The 14,033-nt window shown below is 33.3% G+C and overlaps 1 protein-coding gene across 1 annotated transcript; it reads right to left on the bottom strand.

Moving 5' to 3' along the window:
- Positions 1 to 11,692: 11,692 nt before the first annotated feature.
- Positions 11,693 to 12,069, bottom strand: LOC125859212 (putative lipid-binding protein AIR1B). The gene has a single exon (XM_049538914.1). It carries the CDS (start codon positions 12,056 to 12,058, stop codon positions 11,693 to 11,695), a length of 366 nt encoding a protein of 121 aa, XP_049394871.1. The 5' UTR covers positions 12,059 to 12,069.
- Between the last annotated feature and the right edge of the window lie 1,964 nt (positions 12,070 to 14,033).

The following is a 14,033-nucleotide window of genomic DNA, read 5'->3' as shown; positions in this document are numbered from 1 at the left end:
ATTGATACTATTATAAACTCTAGTTTTGAAGAAGCCATAGGTGTCCTGCTTAGATTTTTTTATTGTTTACTATCATTTAAATATCATTTATCATGTGTAATAATGCTTAATTTTCAACTGCCCTACTATTAACACGTGTTAACATAAATTCCCTATTACTTAGCTTATTTATAGCAACCATGCATTTCTAATGGTTTCTTTTATGAACAAGAGTAAGTGTACGAATCCTTTCTAACTATGTTGAACAAAACTACTATTTCTATGATTTTATAATGGAGCAATAATAACATACCCAATGAATTTTAATAGAGAATTTGGAGAGGGTATAATGTACACATGGACTTTATGTCATGATCCAAGCCTACACCTTGGACGTGACCGGCACTCAAGAGCTATTGTTGGTTTCCAAGCAAACCCTCATCCTGGCTGACTACAAACGAAAAACTAATTCAAGCAATAAAAGACTTAAAAGTGAATTTTTGAGCATTTAAACTCAAAGTAAAACTCAACTCAAATTGTCTGTAAAATACTCAATAATATAAGTCTAATAGTTTGCAAGACCATCTCAAGGAAACGTAATTACTGAAAGACTCATTAAGGGTCTGTTTGGAAAGCCACCAGGTAATTGAAATTGGTGTAATTACTAGGGTAGTAATTACCAGCCTAGTAATTACACAGTCTAGTAATTACACTGACCTGTTTGGTTGCCACAGTGTAATTACACATGTTTTGTTTGGATGTACAATTGCAATCATAAAATTATAATAAATTTTAAAAATAAAAATTAATCATTTAAAATTTATACTAGACAAATAAGAAATTTTATAAATGACATTAAATTAAATATTTAAGATATATATTCTTTTTTGAAAATATATTAATTAATAAACATATTTACTGTAACTAATATTATGAAAAAATAATTGATTTATATTTTTTCAAATTAATATATTTCAATTGAATTGATCGTAACAACTAAAAGTATGTAGTTTCTACGAACATTGTGAAATGCATGTTTGATAAAAAGAATAGTAATATATAAATAAAATATCATAAATTATTAAATGTTTGACAAAAATATAATCTATCAAGTCTAATTAAAAAATGACGTGCAATATAAATTCAATATTACTAAAACAAATGAAATTGAAAATATAACATAAGTAATAAATTCAAAACAAAAAATTTAACATAATACTCTTATAACAAATTTCAACATAGCAATAAATATGATTTATTTTTATTTCTTCATAATAAAGAAAACGTAAGTCTATAACCTTACTTAACAATAAATTCTATTGTAATTTAAAAACTAGAATACTAATAAAATTATGCTAATGAGAAAATAAACATGGCATAAAGAAATAGATAATACGAGAAAATTACATAGAATTTGAGAACAAGAATAAAATGAAATATAATAATATAAAATAAAAAATAGACTTTTACAATTTTTTAGAATAATAAAAATAAAAATAAAAATAAATTAAAATAATAGAAGTAAAAAAAATTAAAACAAAATAAAAATAAAAATAGAGATTAAAAAAAAATGAAAAACTAATCAGGTGGTAATTACACCATGTATTTACCAGCAATTCATAGCCTCTGCCTGTGAATTGTAGAGTGTAATTACCCTCTGCCAGTTACACCAATTACCTGCTGACCAAGTAATTACATGTCCTTCCAAACAGGACAAGACAATGTAATTACACCAATTACAATTACCAGTGTGTCCTTCCCAACAGGCCCTAACTCTATCTATGTATGAAGCCTCTATAGTACAATATGGATGTTGGGACAAGACCCACAACACCCTAAAAAGACTAAACTGAAAGAGGAAGAAGGGAAATCCTCCGGAAGGCAAGAAGGCTCACCAAAGCTAACTGAAATGTCAAATGATCTCAACGAAATGCCTGTTGATGATCTTGAACACATGTATCTACATCATTATAAGATGCAGGTCAAATGACATCAGTACATTAAATGTACGAGCATGTAAGGAGAACTGAAAACATAGATAACTGAACTGACCAAACTAAGAGAAATAATCACCTTAACTCAACTCCAATACAAAAGCAATAACAAAAGATGCAATGTTTAAAGCGTTATAAAACAGAAGATATAAACTCAATGATGTATATAAAAATACAATAAAATACTCTTTACTGTTATTTGAGAGATTCTCTAACCAACAACCATCACGAGCTATGTGATGATACAACATTTTGCCCACACTGCCGAACTGTCTTACACCTTGTCGGGGTATAGAATACCTCAACTAAGTGGATCCACTAAGCTCTCCCCGAAGGCACTAATAATTCATCTAAAAAGTATGATCATTTACCCATGTTGGCTACATGGTTTATGAGGAGTGTGATTTGTTTCAACTCATTTCATATCAGTGCTCAATACTACTCCCAATAATATATACTCATGCTAAAATGTGTAAAACACATTCTTTCTCTGGTTTGAGATAGTTGCTCAAACTATCATCTTAAAGAGGTAACTGCTCTGAAACATCTTTGAACTCATAAACTCTTTTTAGAAATCAAAGTTTCTCTTTTCTCAATGTAAAAATGATACATTTGGGAATATTTAGTTCCCTTAAACTTAACTCAAAATGTCTCATTAAACTATTCTCAAAAATTCAGTTTAAAACACAAATATTGGCTTTAAAATATTCGCAAGATTTATAACTTAAAATAGAGTTCATGCTGAAATATAGACATGAATGAATCAACTCAAGGATCTCAATGACAATATAGGAAACTAAATACTCAGAACTCAATGATTCTAATCATCTCAAGATTACTCAATTCATAGGGTTCATGCAGAAACATATACATGAACCACTCAACTCAAGAACCTCAATGCATAAAGCAAATTCAAAAATTAAGAATAAAGTTTCAAAAAGGATTAGGAACTCAAGAACTCAAAATCAACTCAATAAAAGCTCTTAAACTTTTCTCTTAAACTCACTTTAATTTGGATTATAAATTATGACATGTGATTAGGACATGTAGGATCTTTCAAGGATGAATAGAGCCTTTAGGAGCTAATACAAAGAGGATAATGTAGTCACGATTCAAATGAGCATGTTCAGAAAAAAGTACGGAAAGAAAAAGGATTAGGCGACCTTGGCGCACTAGTGGCGCGTCGCCCCAAGGCCTGAACTTCAGAAGTCAGGCCTTGGCTCAATGTTGGTGCGTCGTCCCAAGGCCTGAACTATTGAAGTCAAGCCTTGGCGCTATGGTGGCGCGCCTCCCCAGACCCTTACCCAAAAATTCCGACGAAGTTTTTTACTCAATTTAGGGTCCTAACTCGTCTAGAATTGAGTGATTTCTTTTAAATCTTCTTGATTCTCAAACCCAACACGAATTCATAGAAATTTCATACAATCCCTTTCAAGAATCACCACTCATACTCAAGATCCTCAACCTAAGAAACTCAAAATCTCCATTGTTAAAGAATGGAACTAAAATCAAGAACTACTCAGGAATCTCTTAATATAATGATTTCATGGACAAATTCAAGGATAAATTAGATGTATTGCGTGAGGACGAACAAGTACAACACTGTGAGAAGCCTTACATACCTGCAAAGAACGATGTTCTTGGCGAAAACCACAAGTCTTGTAGAATGCTTGAACTGAGCCTTTTTCTCCTCTTGAAACCTCGCTCTAAATCCCTAAGTGTTTTGAAATGTGAATATGTGATTTAAATCTGATTAGACCCTTTATTGGGTCAAGAAAAACGTGTTAAGCCTAATGGGAAAAAGTAAAAGACCAAAATACCCTTTTCTAAAACGAATGAAATGTCTTAAATAGAGAGGCTTCACTCAAACGGACATACCTTTTTACTCTAAGCTTGAAATATGACCAAACTTGGCAGCGTTGGAAAGAGGACTCAAAGACCCTTGATTTGATAGCTCATGGGGCAACCTAATTCTTTATGTGCTAAAAGATATGATCGATTGAAGTTTACCCAAAACTAAAAACTGATGGGTGACTTGAACAAATTTCTCTTTAGTTCTTTTTTTTTTGAAGTCCTAGGTGTTACATCTAGTGACCTTAACATCTAAGAAAATTTAGAATCACTTGGTACAATCTTATTCACAAATGAAAAATGGTTCGAGTCTTAACTTAGAAATTTTCGAGATGGTACACTTTATTCCATCTTGTAGGATAAGAATAAGATTTGTGCACACTCTATACTTCCAAGATTGTACTTGTGAGATTACGCTAGATATGGTATTATAAGCTCATAGTGGAGAAGTGAAAGGATTTTTCTCTTCGTACAAGTGCTCTAACAAATACAAACGGTATTCTTTCTGTACTACTCTGGTGCCTCTGCACCGCTCCATGGCGTCTCCGGGAGGCTCTGATCCGGCAGACCCATTATAAATTAACCCTCTAATTGAGGAGTCGACTCTTCCCATAAAGGGAAATCCCCTTAAATTGGACTATTCCAAAGCAGTCATTGCATCCAAGGCTATCCCTAAAACCAGCTCTTTGGTAATGGCTCGACAAACAACACACAACGACATGCCGACGGTAATTTTTAAAGTTGATGACTACTATGGAGATGAGTGCAAATTGACTTTGGTGGAGAAATTCAACTATGGAAGGCCTAGAATTGAAGTGATTCGATCAAAATTTCTAGAGCAAATTCCATTGAAAGGTAAGGTTAGAATTGGAGCTTATGATTATAGGCATGTATTTATAGATTTTAATACTGAGGCAGATCTCAATGAAGTGTATTTCAGACATTTTCTTAGCATCTATGGGTATGTAGTGAGAATGTTTAAAAGGAATTCGGATTTTGATCCGAATGCAGAAACTTCAATAGCACCAATCTGGGTGTTACTTCCCGAATTGAAGTACCATTTGTTTAATTGGGACTATCTGAAACAAATTTTAGCTCAGGTTGGAAACCCCTTGAAAGAAGATGTTGCTACTGTCATACGGTCTAGGCCTAATCTCGCTAAAGTAAAAGTAGAGGTCGATCATTTGAAACCCCTCCCGCAATATGTCTGGGTTGGTCATGAAAAACAAGGAGGCAGCCTTAAAGGGAATGGACAGATTCTTACTTATGAGGGCATCCCTTTGTTTTGTAGAACTTGCAATCTGCAAGGTCATGACATAACTAACTGCAAAATTGAAGCCACTAAAGGCAATAGAACAAAGGAAGAAGGGTCACAAACTGATGAGGGAAAAGCTAGCCAGACCATCCAGAACCACAAAGAGATGACACAGGGCCACGACAAGGAAATAAAGAGTAACAAGGCCAACATTTCCCAAATTGTTCAAGATATGGATGAGGAAGGCTTTACAAAGGTCACCAGAAATAAGAATAAGACAAAAACGGTTAGTAGCTCTAATAAAATTGGGAATTCTAATGTCGAGAAAGGAAAAGGAAAGATGGGAGAAGCAAGTAAGGCATAACTCACTGAGGGAAGTAGCATAAACATGTAAGATAAAATTGTTGAAGGAGGAAGTAAGCAACCTGAGGTAGAAAATGATCAGGATCAGCCGAAAAAAATCAAATTGGTCCAAACTCTCCGAGAAAATATTGAAAAAGTCCCAGCTCATTCTAAGAAAATCAAGAGCAGTAAGAGCAAAAAACAACAACAATACACCACCCATTTCTTGAAAGTCAAGAACATGATGTGGTGGAAACACAAAACCAAAAATATTTTGGAAGGAAAATTCATTGACAACAAAGCTACAAAGCAACCAGATGTTATTGCAAATCCAAACAATAGAAATGGTAAACAAATGATCCCCACTTCTCAATCAGGAAAACAAAATAATGCAGACAACGACAATGCCAACAACTCTAGTGATCAAATTGTATTTCCTATGACAATGAATACAATCTGCATCCAAGCAAAAGGTCTCAAACTCGTAGTTGACTTGGGTACATTACAAAAGGTTTGTGTTGACGGGGAAGAAATACACAAACCATATTTACCAGATAACGAAAATCATGAATATTTCCATGATGCTAGTGAAGAACACATTGATAACACCTCATCAGATGAAGATATTGTTGAAAGCTTCCTAAAGACAATGGAAGAATAATATGAGGAGGTAGCTGACAGCCTCATAGACGCATTTGCTCCATTCCCAAAGGAACCAGATCCTACGATGCAAGAACAAGAAGAGGTGATCCAAAAACAAGGTTTATCCCATCGGGGACAAAATCAAAAGACAAGAAAGAATGGAAAAAAATGTGACATCAATGCCACTGATGAAAATAAATTGGCTACTACAAACCCCAATATTTCCTATTGATTAAACTCATTATATGGAATATAAGATGGATGAAATCAAATGGAGCTTATGTAAGACTAGATCAACTAGTCAAACTTCACAAAATAGACTTTGTTGCTTTTCAAGGGCCGGGCCTTTCTTGGATAGTACCAAAATTGATAGATACCAAAGGAAACTTGGTTTTGATCATGCAGTGTCTAACAAACATAGCAAGATCTGGTGCTTCTGGAACTCCAATATCACCTGTACTATTTTTGCTAAAAATAGACAACAAATCACCTTTAACTGCAACTTCATAGGGAATTCTAATAACTTCTGGATCCCAATGGTTTATACAAGATCGAGATCGGCTAAAATAATGTATCTTTGGGGTAAACTAAGAACTCTTAGACACATGATTCATGGTCCTTGGATAATTGGAGGAGACTTTAAGTCAATCATGAATGCTGAAGAAAAAAGAGGTGGGGTTCATTTCAGACTTAGTAAAGATATTGATTTTGTTACATGTATGAATAATTGTGAGATGACAGACTCTGGCTTCATAGGTAAAGTGCATACTTGGTCTAATAGAAGAAGAGGGAAGCACAAAATCAGCCAAAGAATACACAGAGTCCTTCACAACGATGAATGGGCCTCTATTTTTTCAAATATCAAAGTAGAACACTTAGCAAAAACAGGATCAGACCATAATCTCATGCTGATGTCATGTTCCATAGCCTTCCAAAACATTACTAAATATTTTAGATTCCTTAATTTGGACAGAACACAAGGATTTTCTCCATTTAGTTAGGTCTATATGGGAACCGACAGTTCACGGTAATGCTATGTGGTCTTTACACCAGAAGCTTAAAGCTCTTTCTAAAGAGCTTAGCAAATGGTCTAAGATATGCATTAGAAATGTTTTTGATAAGGTTATGACATTGGAACATTAAATCAGCCATCTTTAAGATATGTAGATGATTCTGATCATCATAGGTAAGTGCTTCATAGAACTCAAGCAGAATATAATCAAGTGGCTCAAGCTGCAAGACTCTATCCTTAGACAAAAGGCTAGACTAAAATGGATTGCCGATGCAGATACAAATTACAAATACTTTCACAGTGTCATTAGGGATCGGAGAAGGAGGTCTCAAATTCATAAGATCAAAGACAGACATGGTACTTGGGTTGAAGGTCCACAGAACATATCAGACGCAACCATTGACTTCTTCAGCAACATATTTGCTCAACAACCTAGCAACTTTAATATGCATATTCTCAAACATTGTCAACAAATTATCACCGAGGATGACAATATCATGATCCATTCCACACCCACAGAAGAGGAGATAAAAAATGCTATATTCTCCATGGATCCAAATAGCTCAGCGGGACCTGATGGATTCAATGGACTTTTTTATCAGGTAACTTGGAATATTATCAAATTGGACATAATTAATTTTGTGGTTTCTTTTTTTTCAGGGTGCTGAGCTGACTAAATTCTTAACACGCACATGCTTTGCATTGATTCCTAAAGTGAATGCTCCTGATAGCTTCTCTCAGCTTAGACCTATTAGTTTGTGTAACTTCTCAAACAAGATAATTTCCAAAATTATTTCTATCAGGGTGATTCTATCCTTCCTAAATTGATCTCAGAAAATCAATCAGAATTTGTTAAAGAAAGATTGATTACAGAAAATATTCTCCTTACACATGAGATCATTTGAGGATCTAGAAGCAAGAATAGAGGAGGTAATGTGGTTATTAAGCTAGATATGTCCAAAACTTATGATAAGCTTTCATGGACATTTCTCTCTAATGTCTTGAGGAAGACTCGATTCTCTGAAAAGTTTATTGAAATGATTTTCAGACTGATTTCTAATAATTGGTGCTCAATCATTATCAATGGCACTAGATTTGGTTTTTTCAAATCAACCAGAGGTCTCAAACAAAGCGATCCTCTCTCTCCCACTCTATTTATTTTAGCAACATAAGTCCTCACCAAGGCCCTTAACTCTCTTCACCAAAGAGAGGACTTTATTGGGTTCTCGATGCACAAACGAGGTCCACAAATTAATCATTTGAGCTATGCAGAAAATTTGGTTCTCTTGGGGAACAAAAGATCTATCAAATTGATTATGAAGCAATTGAGGAGCTATCAAAGGGCATCTAGTCAGGAAATTAATAATGATAAAAACTTCTTCCTTACTCATGACAAGACTGACAGACTTACAAATAGAAGAATTAAGAGATGGACAGGGTACAAACATGTTACCTTTCCTTTCGCATACCTTGGTTGCCCCATATATTTAGGGGAAAAAAGGATCAACTACTTTGTTGAAATTGCTAAAAAGATCATGAATAAAATAGCAGGTTGGAATGAAAGGTTGCTATCCCCTGGTGGTAAAGTTGTCCTTATGCAACACGTCCTTTAGTCTCAACCACTTCACATTTTTTCTGCTCTAAAGCCCCATGTTACTGTGATTAAGGAGATTGAAATGCACTTTTCAAATTTCCTCTGGGGGCAAAAGGATGGAAAAAATAAATATCATTGGTCATCTTAGGAAAATATGTGTTATCCAAAAAAGGAAGGGGGCCTTGGATTCAAGAGCCTACATGATATTTGTCTTGCTTTCTCTGCTAAAAGATGGTGGAGACTCAGAACAGAGAAATATTTTTGGGCTGATTTTTTGAAAGCTAAGTATTGCCAAAGAAGCAATCCTATGTCCAAGGTCGCCACTTCTAAAGGCTCTAGTAGTTGGAGGGAGCTTCTGTTCATGAGGGACAAGGTTGAAAAATATATTTGTTGGAAAGTCAACTCAGGTGAATGCTACTTATGGTGGGACGATTGGACTCTTCAAGGATCTCTATATTCTTTAGCAAACCTACCCAACAAACCTAGAAAATTGAAAGTAAATATTTTCTTACAACGTCGGGATTGGGATTTGGACAGACTCAATTTTATCATCCCTGGGAATATTCTGAATATTGTGAAAAACATCCACTTTGGCAACAGAGAACAAAATGACTTTGTAGGTTAACTTCCAATGGTCAGTTCACATGCTCCTCAGCATTCGATGACCTCAGAAAGAGAAGTTCTCCTAACTCTTATAACTCTGTTATGTGGATAAAAGAAATTTCATTCAAAATCTCTTTTTTTATGTGGAAATTTCCTAAAAAATCAATTTCTATTGATGCCTCAACTCTTAGATTTCAAACTAACTTGGGATTTAATTGCACATGTTGTAGGGAAACCAAACAAGAGACCATTAATCATCTCTTTATAGCTAGTGATCTAGCAAAAATAGTTTGGCAACAAATAACTTCTCCCCTCGAGCTGCAACTAACCAGTCGAAACATAGAGAACATGCTCGATCAATGGTGGACCTTACCACCCAAAAATGTTGTACATAGGTTTTTACTCCTTATTACCCCATCATTGTATGTTGGGAAATTTGGAAAGCATGGTGCACTACGAGATTTGAGCATAAGAAGGTCAGCACTAATAGTATTTGCCACAAAATTCTCTTTCAGGTTAAAGAATCGATGCAAAAAAAAGTTTAGTATGATGGACCAACATTGGAACTGGAAGCAAATGCGTCATATAGCTGAAAATTACAAAATCACTATCAGCAGCTTGATGGTTTGCTGGAACAAACCTAGTGATGATACTTGGAAATTGAACACTGATGGGAGTTTCATGAAAGCTCCAAACAAGGCGGGGGCTGGCGGAATTGTTAGAAATAAAAATGAGGACTTATTCATGGCCTTTGCGTATCCGGCTCATTTCTACACTAACAACTTTAGCGAAGCCTATATATGCTGCCTTAATAGGAATTTCATGGTGTTGTGATAAAAACATCAGGAACATTGAAATGGAATTAGACTCGATGATCGTTATCAACATGATCAAAGGGGTGACCAGACCCTCTTGGAGGCTGCAGAATATAATCGATGATATTCAACACAAAGTGCATCAGAAGAATGTCACGATTAGTCATTGCTATAGAGAAAGTAATGGAGTCACAGATGCTCTTGCAAAGCATGCCACCACCCTTCAAGAAGATAAAGTTTTCCTACATAAAGAAGACCTTCCTAAAAAAACACTCTTCTTGGTGCTACGAGCCCCCATGATTCCCTTTCTTTTGTAGATGCCAATATGCTTAGGCTAAATCTAGCTATTGGTTACCTCTATGTTTTTGTAGGTTTATAGCACTTCAATGTGCCAAAACTCTTAGTCTTAGACAATTAGATCTCTCAGGAGTATTAACTTCACTGTAAACGCTCTTTTGGTGTCTGTGGGTTAGGTTGTCATGTACCCCTCTGGCTCTGTAATTTTTGTTAATCTTATTCACATGGCTCAAAAAAAAAAACTCATAGTGTTCAATAGTAAGAAATGATTTGTACAATTATTCTTGTCCGATTTCATTACTAAATACTACGTAGCCAGGTAAGTTCATCGAATCATAACAAACGAGAAATGCAACATTATCTCCAGTCCCATTAATTAAGTAGTCTTTAAAGTAGGCGCACAATGTCAAATTATCTAAGATCCATGAACAATGGACGAATGTAATGCAAGGAAGAAGAAAGCTATTTGGAAGAGAAGAAGAAAATATCTTGCCTTGTATTGAATGTATGGGCTGAACTACATTATATACAGATCTGACAAATGTAAGAAACTTTCTAACCGACTTATTCTAACTAACTCTACTCATCATTAATTAACCTCACATAACCAAGTATTTAGATTTAACAACTAACTATCATTATCTAATTCACCTGATCAAGGCACATCTATACACACTTGCTGATTTCCTTCACACACAAAAGATGAGAGACATGTTCCCCTCCCTTCCTACTCTTTGAATCTCATTGGGTATTAAGAGAGGTTAACTTGATCCAATCTTCTTAGAACGTTACGTTGAAAATATGTATTGTTTGACATGAAAGTAGAAATTAAGATAGTTCATAATATAGTAGTATCAATTTAACTTTNCCCATTAATTAAGTAGTTTTTAAAGTAGGCGCACTAAAGATGAGAGACATGTTCCCCTCCCTTCCTACTCTTTGAATCTCATTGGGTATTAAGAGAGGTTAACTTGATCCAATCTTCTTAGAACGTTACGTTGAAAATATGTATTGTTTGACATGAAAGTAGAAATTAAGATAGTTCATAATATAGTAGTATCAATTTAACTTTACGTAAAACATAGAAAGGTAATAATTAAACACGTACTAGTTTTATTTATTAATTTGATATTTATGTAACATAAGATCAGAAACATTACATGCATGAACTTGAGTAGGCAAAGTTTACTTATTACATACTGATGAACTTGCATATGCAAGGTTCACTTATTTCATACTAATTAACAAGCGCGATGAGATATTTATTTATTAATTAACGTCTGTGCCACCCATTGGCTAGAGGGTACTTTAACAAGTGGAGTTAGTAGAAAGGCTCCTTCCACAGGCGCTGAGAATTAGGTCGATAGCGAGTGGCACTTGCAAATTAATTATTCCCAGCACGTTTGCTCTTATGGCAAGGCTCAAACAAACTGCAGCCTCTAAATCCAACAGCCCCTGGATCAAACTGCAGCATGGCGATGTTGGTGGAGACCCAACTACTACATTCACCAAATTAAGTATATTAGCACATACCCCAAGTTTCAATGTATCTATTGAGCACGTTTGTTGTCCTCCGCAATTTCCAGTACTATTGGTTCCACTTACAAGAGCAAACAAGAGCAGATTCAGTGATAGGAAAAGGGCAATTGAGGAGTGACTTGTTTTGGAAGCCATGTTCAAATGTAGCGAATTGGAATTAATTTACAACTTTATACTATATGATTCTGAAGATGATGTGTTACAAACTATCGGTATTTATACTAAATTGTAACAACTTAATAATTGTAAACGTACGATATACATACATATATTACTTAGTCAATTATTAATGTCTGCTGTTGATTAATTGGTAGTAATAGTACTAGCCACTACACTATATATTAGACTCGGCTCACCTCCTAATTTAATTATATGGGATACTAGACAAACAGGAGGAAAGGAACACTGGAATATAGCTATTGGAAATTGAATTGTTTTTATAGCCTCTATTAGCGGATTTGTCTCATCTCCATTACACCTTCTCTCTATTTTTCTCAAGTGCATATTTAGATGAGTGATATTTGTCATATTTAAAATTTAAAGGTTTAGATTAAATTAATCATAATTTTTTTAAAAATAGATTAGGAAAAAATATCACCAACTTTAGTTTTAAAAAAATATCTTCTTTCACTATTTTTGGTTCCTCATTAATATCATTATTTTCATTATATATGTTTTACATCTCTATAATATTATTCCCTAATCTAAAGTTAAAAATATTCTTCGTGTTTTTTCATAACTGACAAAAAAAACCCAGCATAATAATTAAGAGAAAAAAAGAGACCAACATTAGTTTTAAACAGAAAAATTCTAAAACATTTTACAATGCTATTATATTGCAGTATCTTCTTTCCTCTCCATTTTTTTTTTCATTTCTGGCATAATTTTATTTTTATAATTAATTTAAGTTCTAAGTACAATTTATATTTAATTATAAAATGTAATAATACATTATCAATTACACTAAAATAATAAGAGAAGTAATTAGTTATGTTTCAATTTTTTGTTTGATTTTAATGCTCTAATTTATTTCAAATATTTTGCATTTTATTTAATTTATGAAGTTGGAATGTATTTAGTTATACTGTACCTACAATATGTAGAGTAATATTCATATTTGAATGTACTATTATTTTAAAAATGAGTTAGAAAATAAGTATAAGTTATTTTTCAAATTTGAAACACAATTCAAGTTCAATTTAAATTTTTCACGGCCAAACATTGATTTTTTTTTCATGTCAACAAAAAGAACACAAAGTTGCTACAACAAATTAATTTTCATTATCGTTAGAATTTGTGGGTAATACAATCTTATTGTTGAAGAATAATACAAAGCTATCAAATATTTCCTTCATTCGCTATATAAAAATATTTTCTTGCTTTTACTTCTCAGTTTTAGCATTTTAAGAGATTTTTTCTTCATGTATATTTACCCTTTATATTGGGTAATTTTAATTGATTTGGGGTTTTCCATCCAATTGAGGGACACGAATGATGAAATTAGTAATGCGTGATAGGGATAATAATAACTTCATTTTAACAATAAAGACATATTTAATCGATAAAACAAAATTAAGGGGATATTTTTAAACATTTTCCCTATATAAAAAGATATACAATAGGTAGCAACCACCCAACCAAGTTGTAAGACTAATGGAATGTTGGCTGGATTTTCAAGTTATAAAATCTTTACAAATTCAATAAATATTAAATTCTCTATAAGTCTATATGCTTGACTACGCATTCCTATAACCAAATTAGTAAAAACATGAGATAAAATATCAAAAACATATTTAAATTATTCTTTTTTTTAAATAATTTTATATCTAAATTATTTTGGGAGGTTGAGTTTAATACCTAAATTATCACTTATTAGCTTGAGAAACACATTTCACTGGTATATGTAATACACTCTCTTTTATTTGAAATTTGTCACATGACATTCCGCATATATAATATATTTCACCTTAATAAAAAATTAATATTAGTTAAAATTTGAAGATTAAAGTATTACTATCCAAGAAAAACCCTGACAATCCCCTATCCTTTTATTTTTTAAAATTGTTTCTTTTATAAAATATTTTAAAAAGTTCATACTTCACCCTCCCCC

This window comes from Solanum stenotomum, chromosome 3 (genome assembly GCF_019186545.1).
Source record: "Solanum stenotomum isolate F172 chromosome 3, ASM1918654v1, whole genome shotgun sequence".
Classification (NCBI taxonomy): domain Eukaryota; kingdom Viridiplantae; phylum Streptophyta; class Magnoliopsida; order Solanales; family Solanaceae; genus Solanum; species Solanum stenotomum.
Note: the sequence above shows the minus strand (reverse complement) of the source record. Positions and strands in the feature narration are given on the sequence as shown.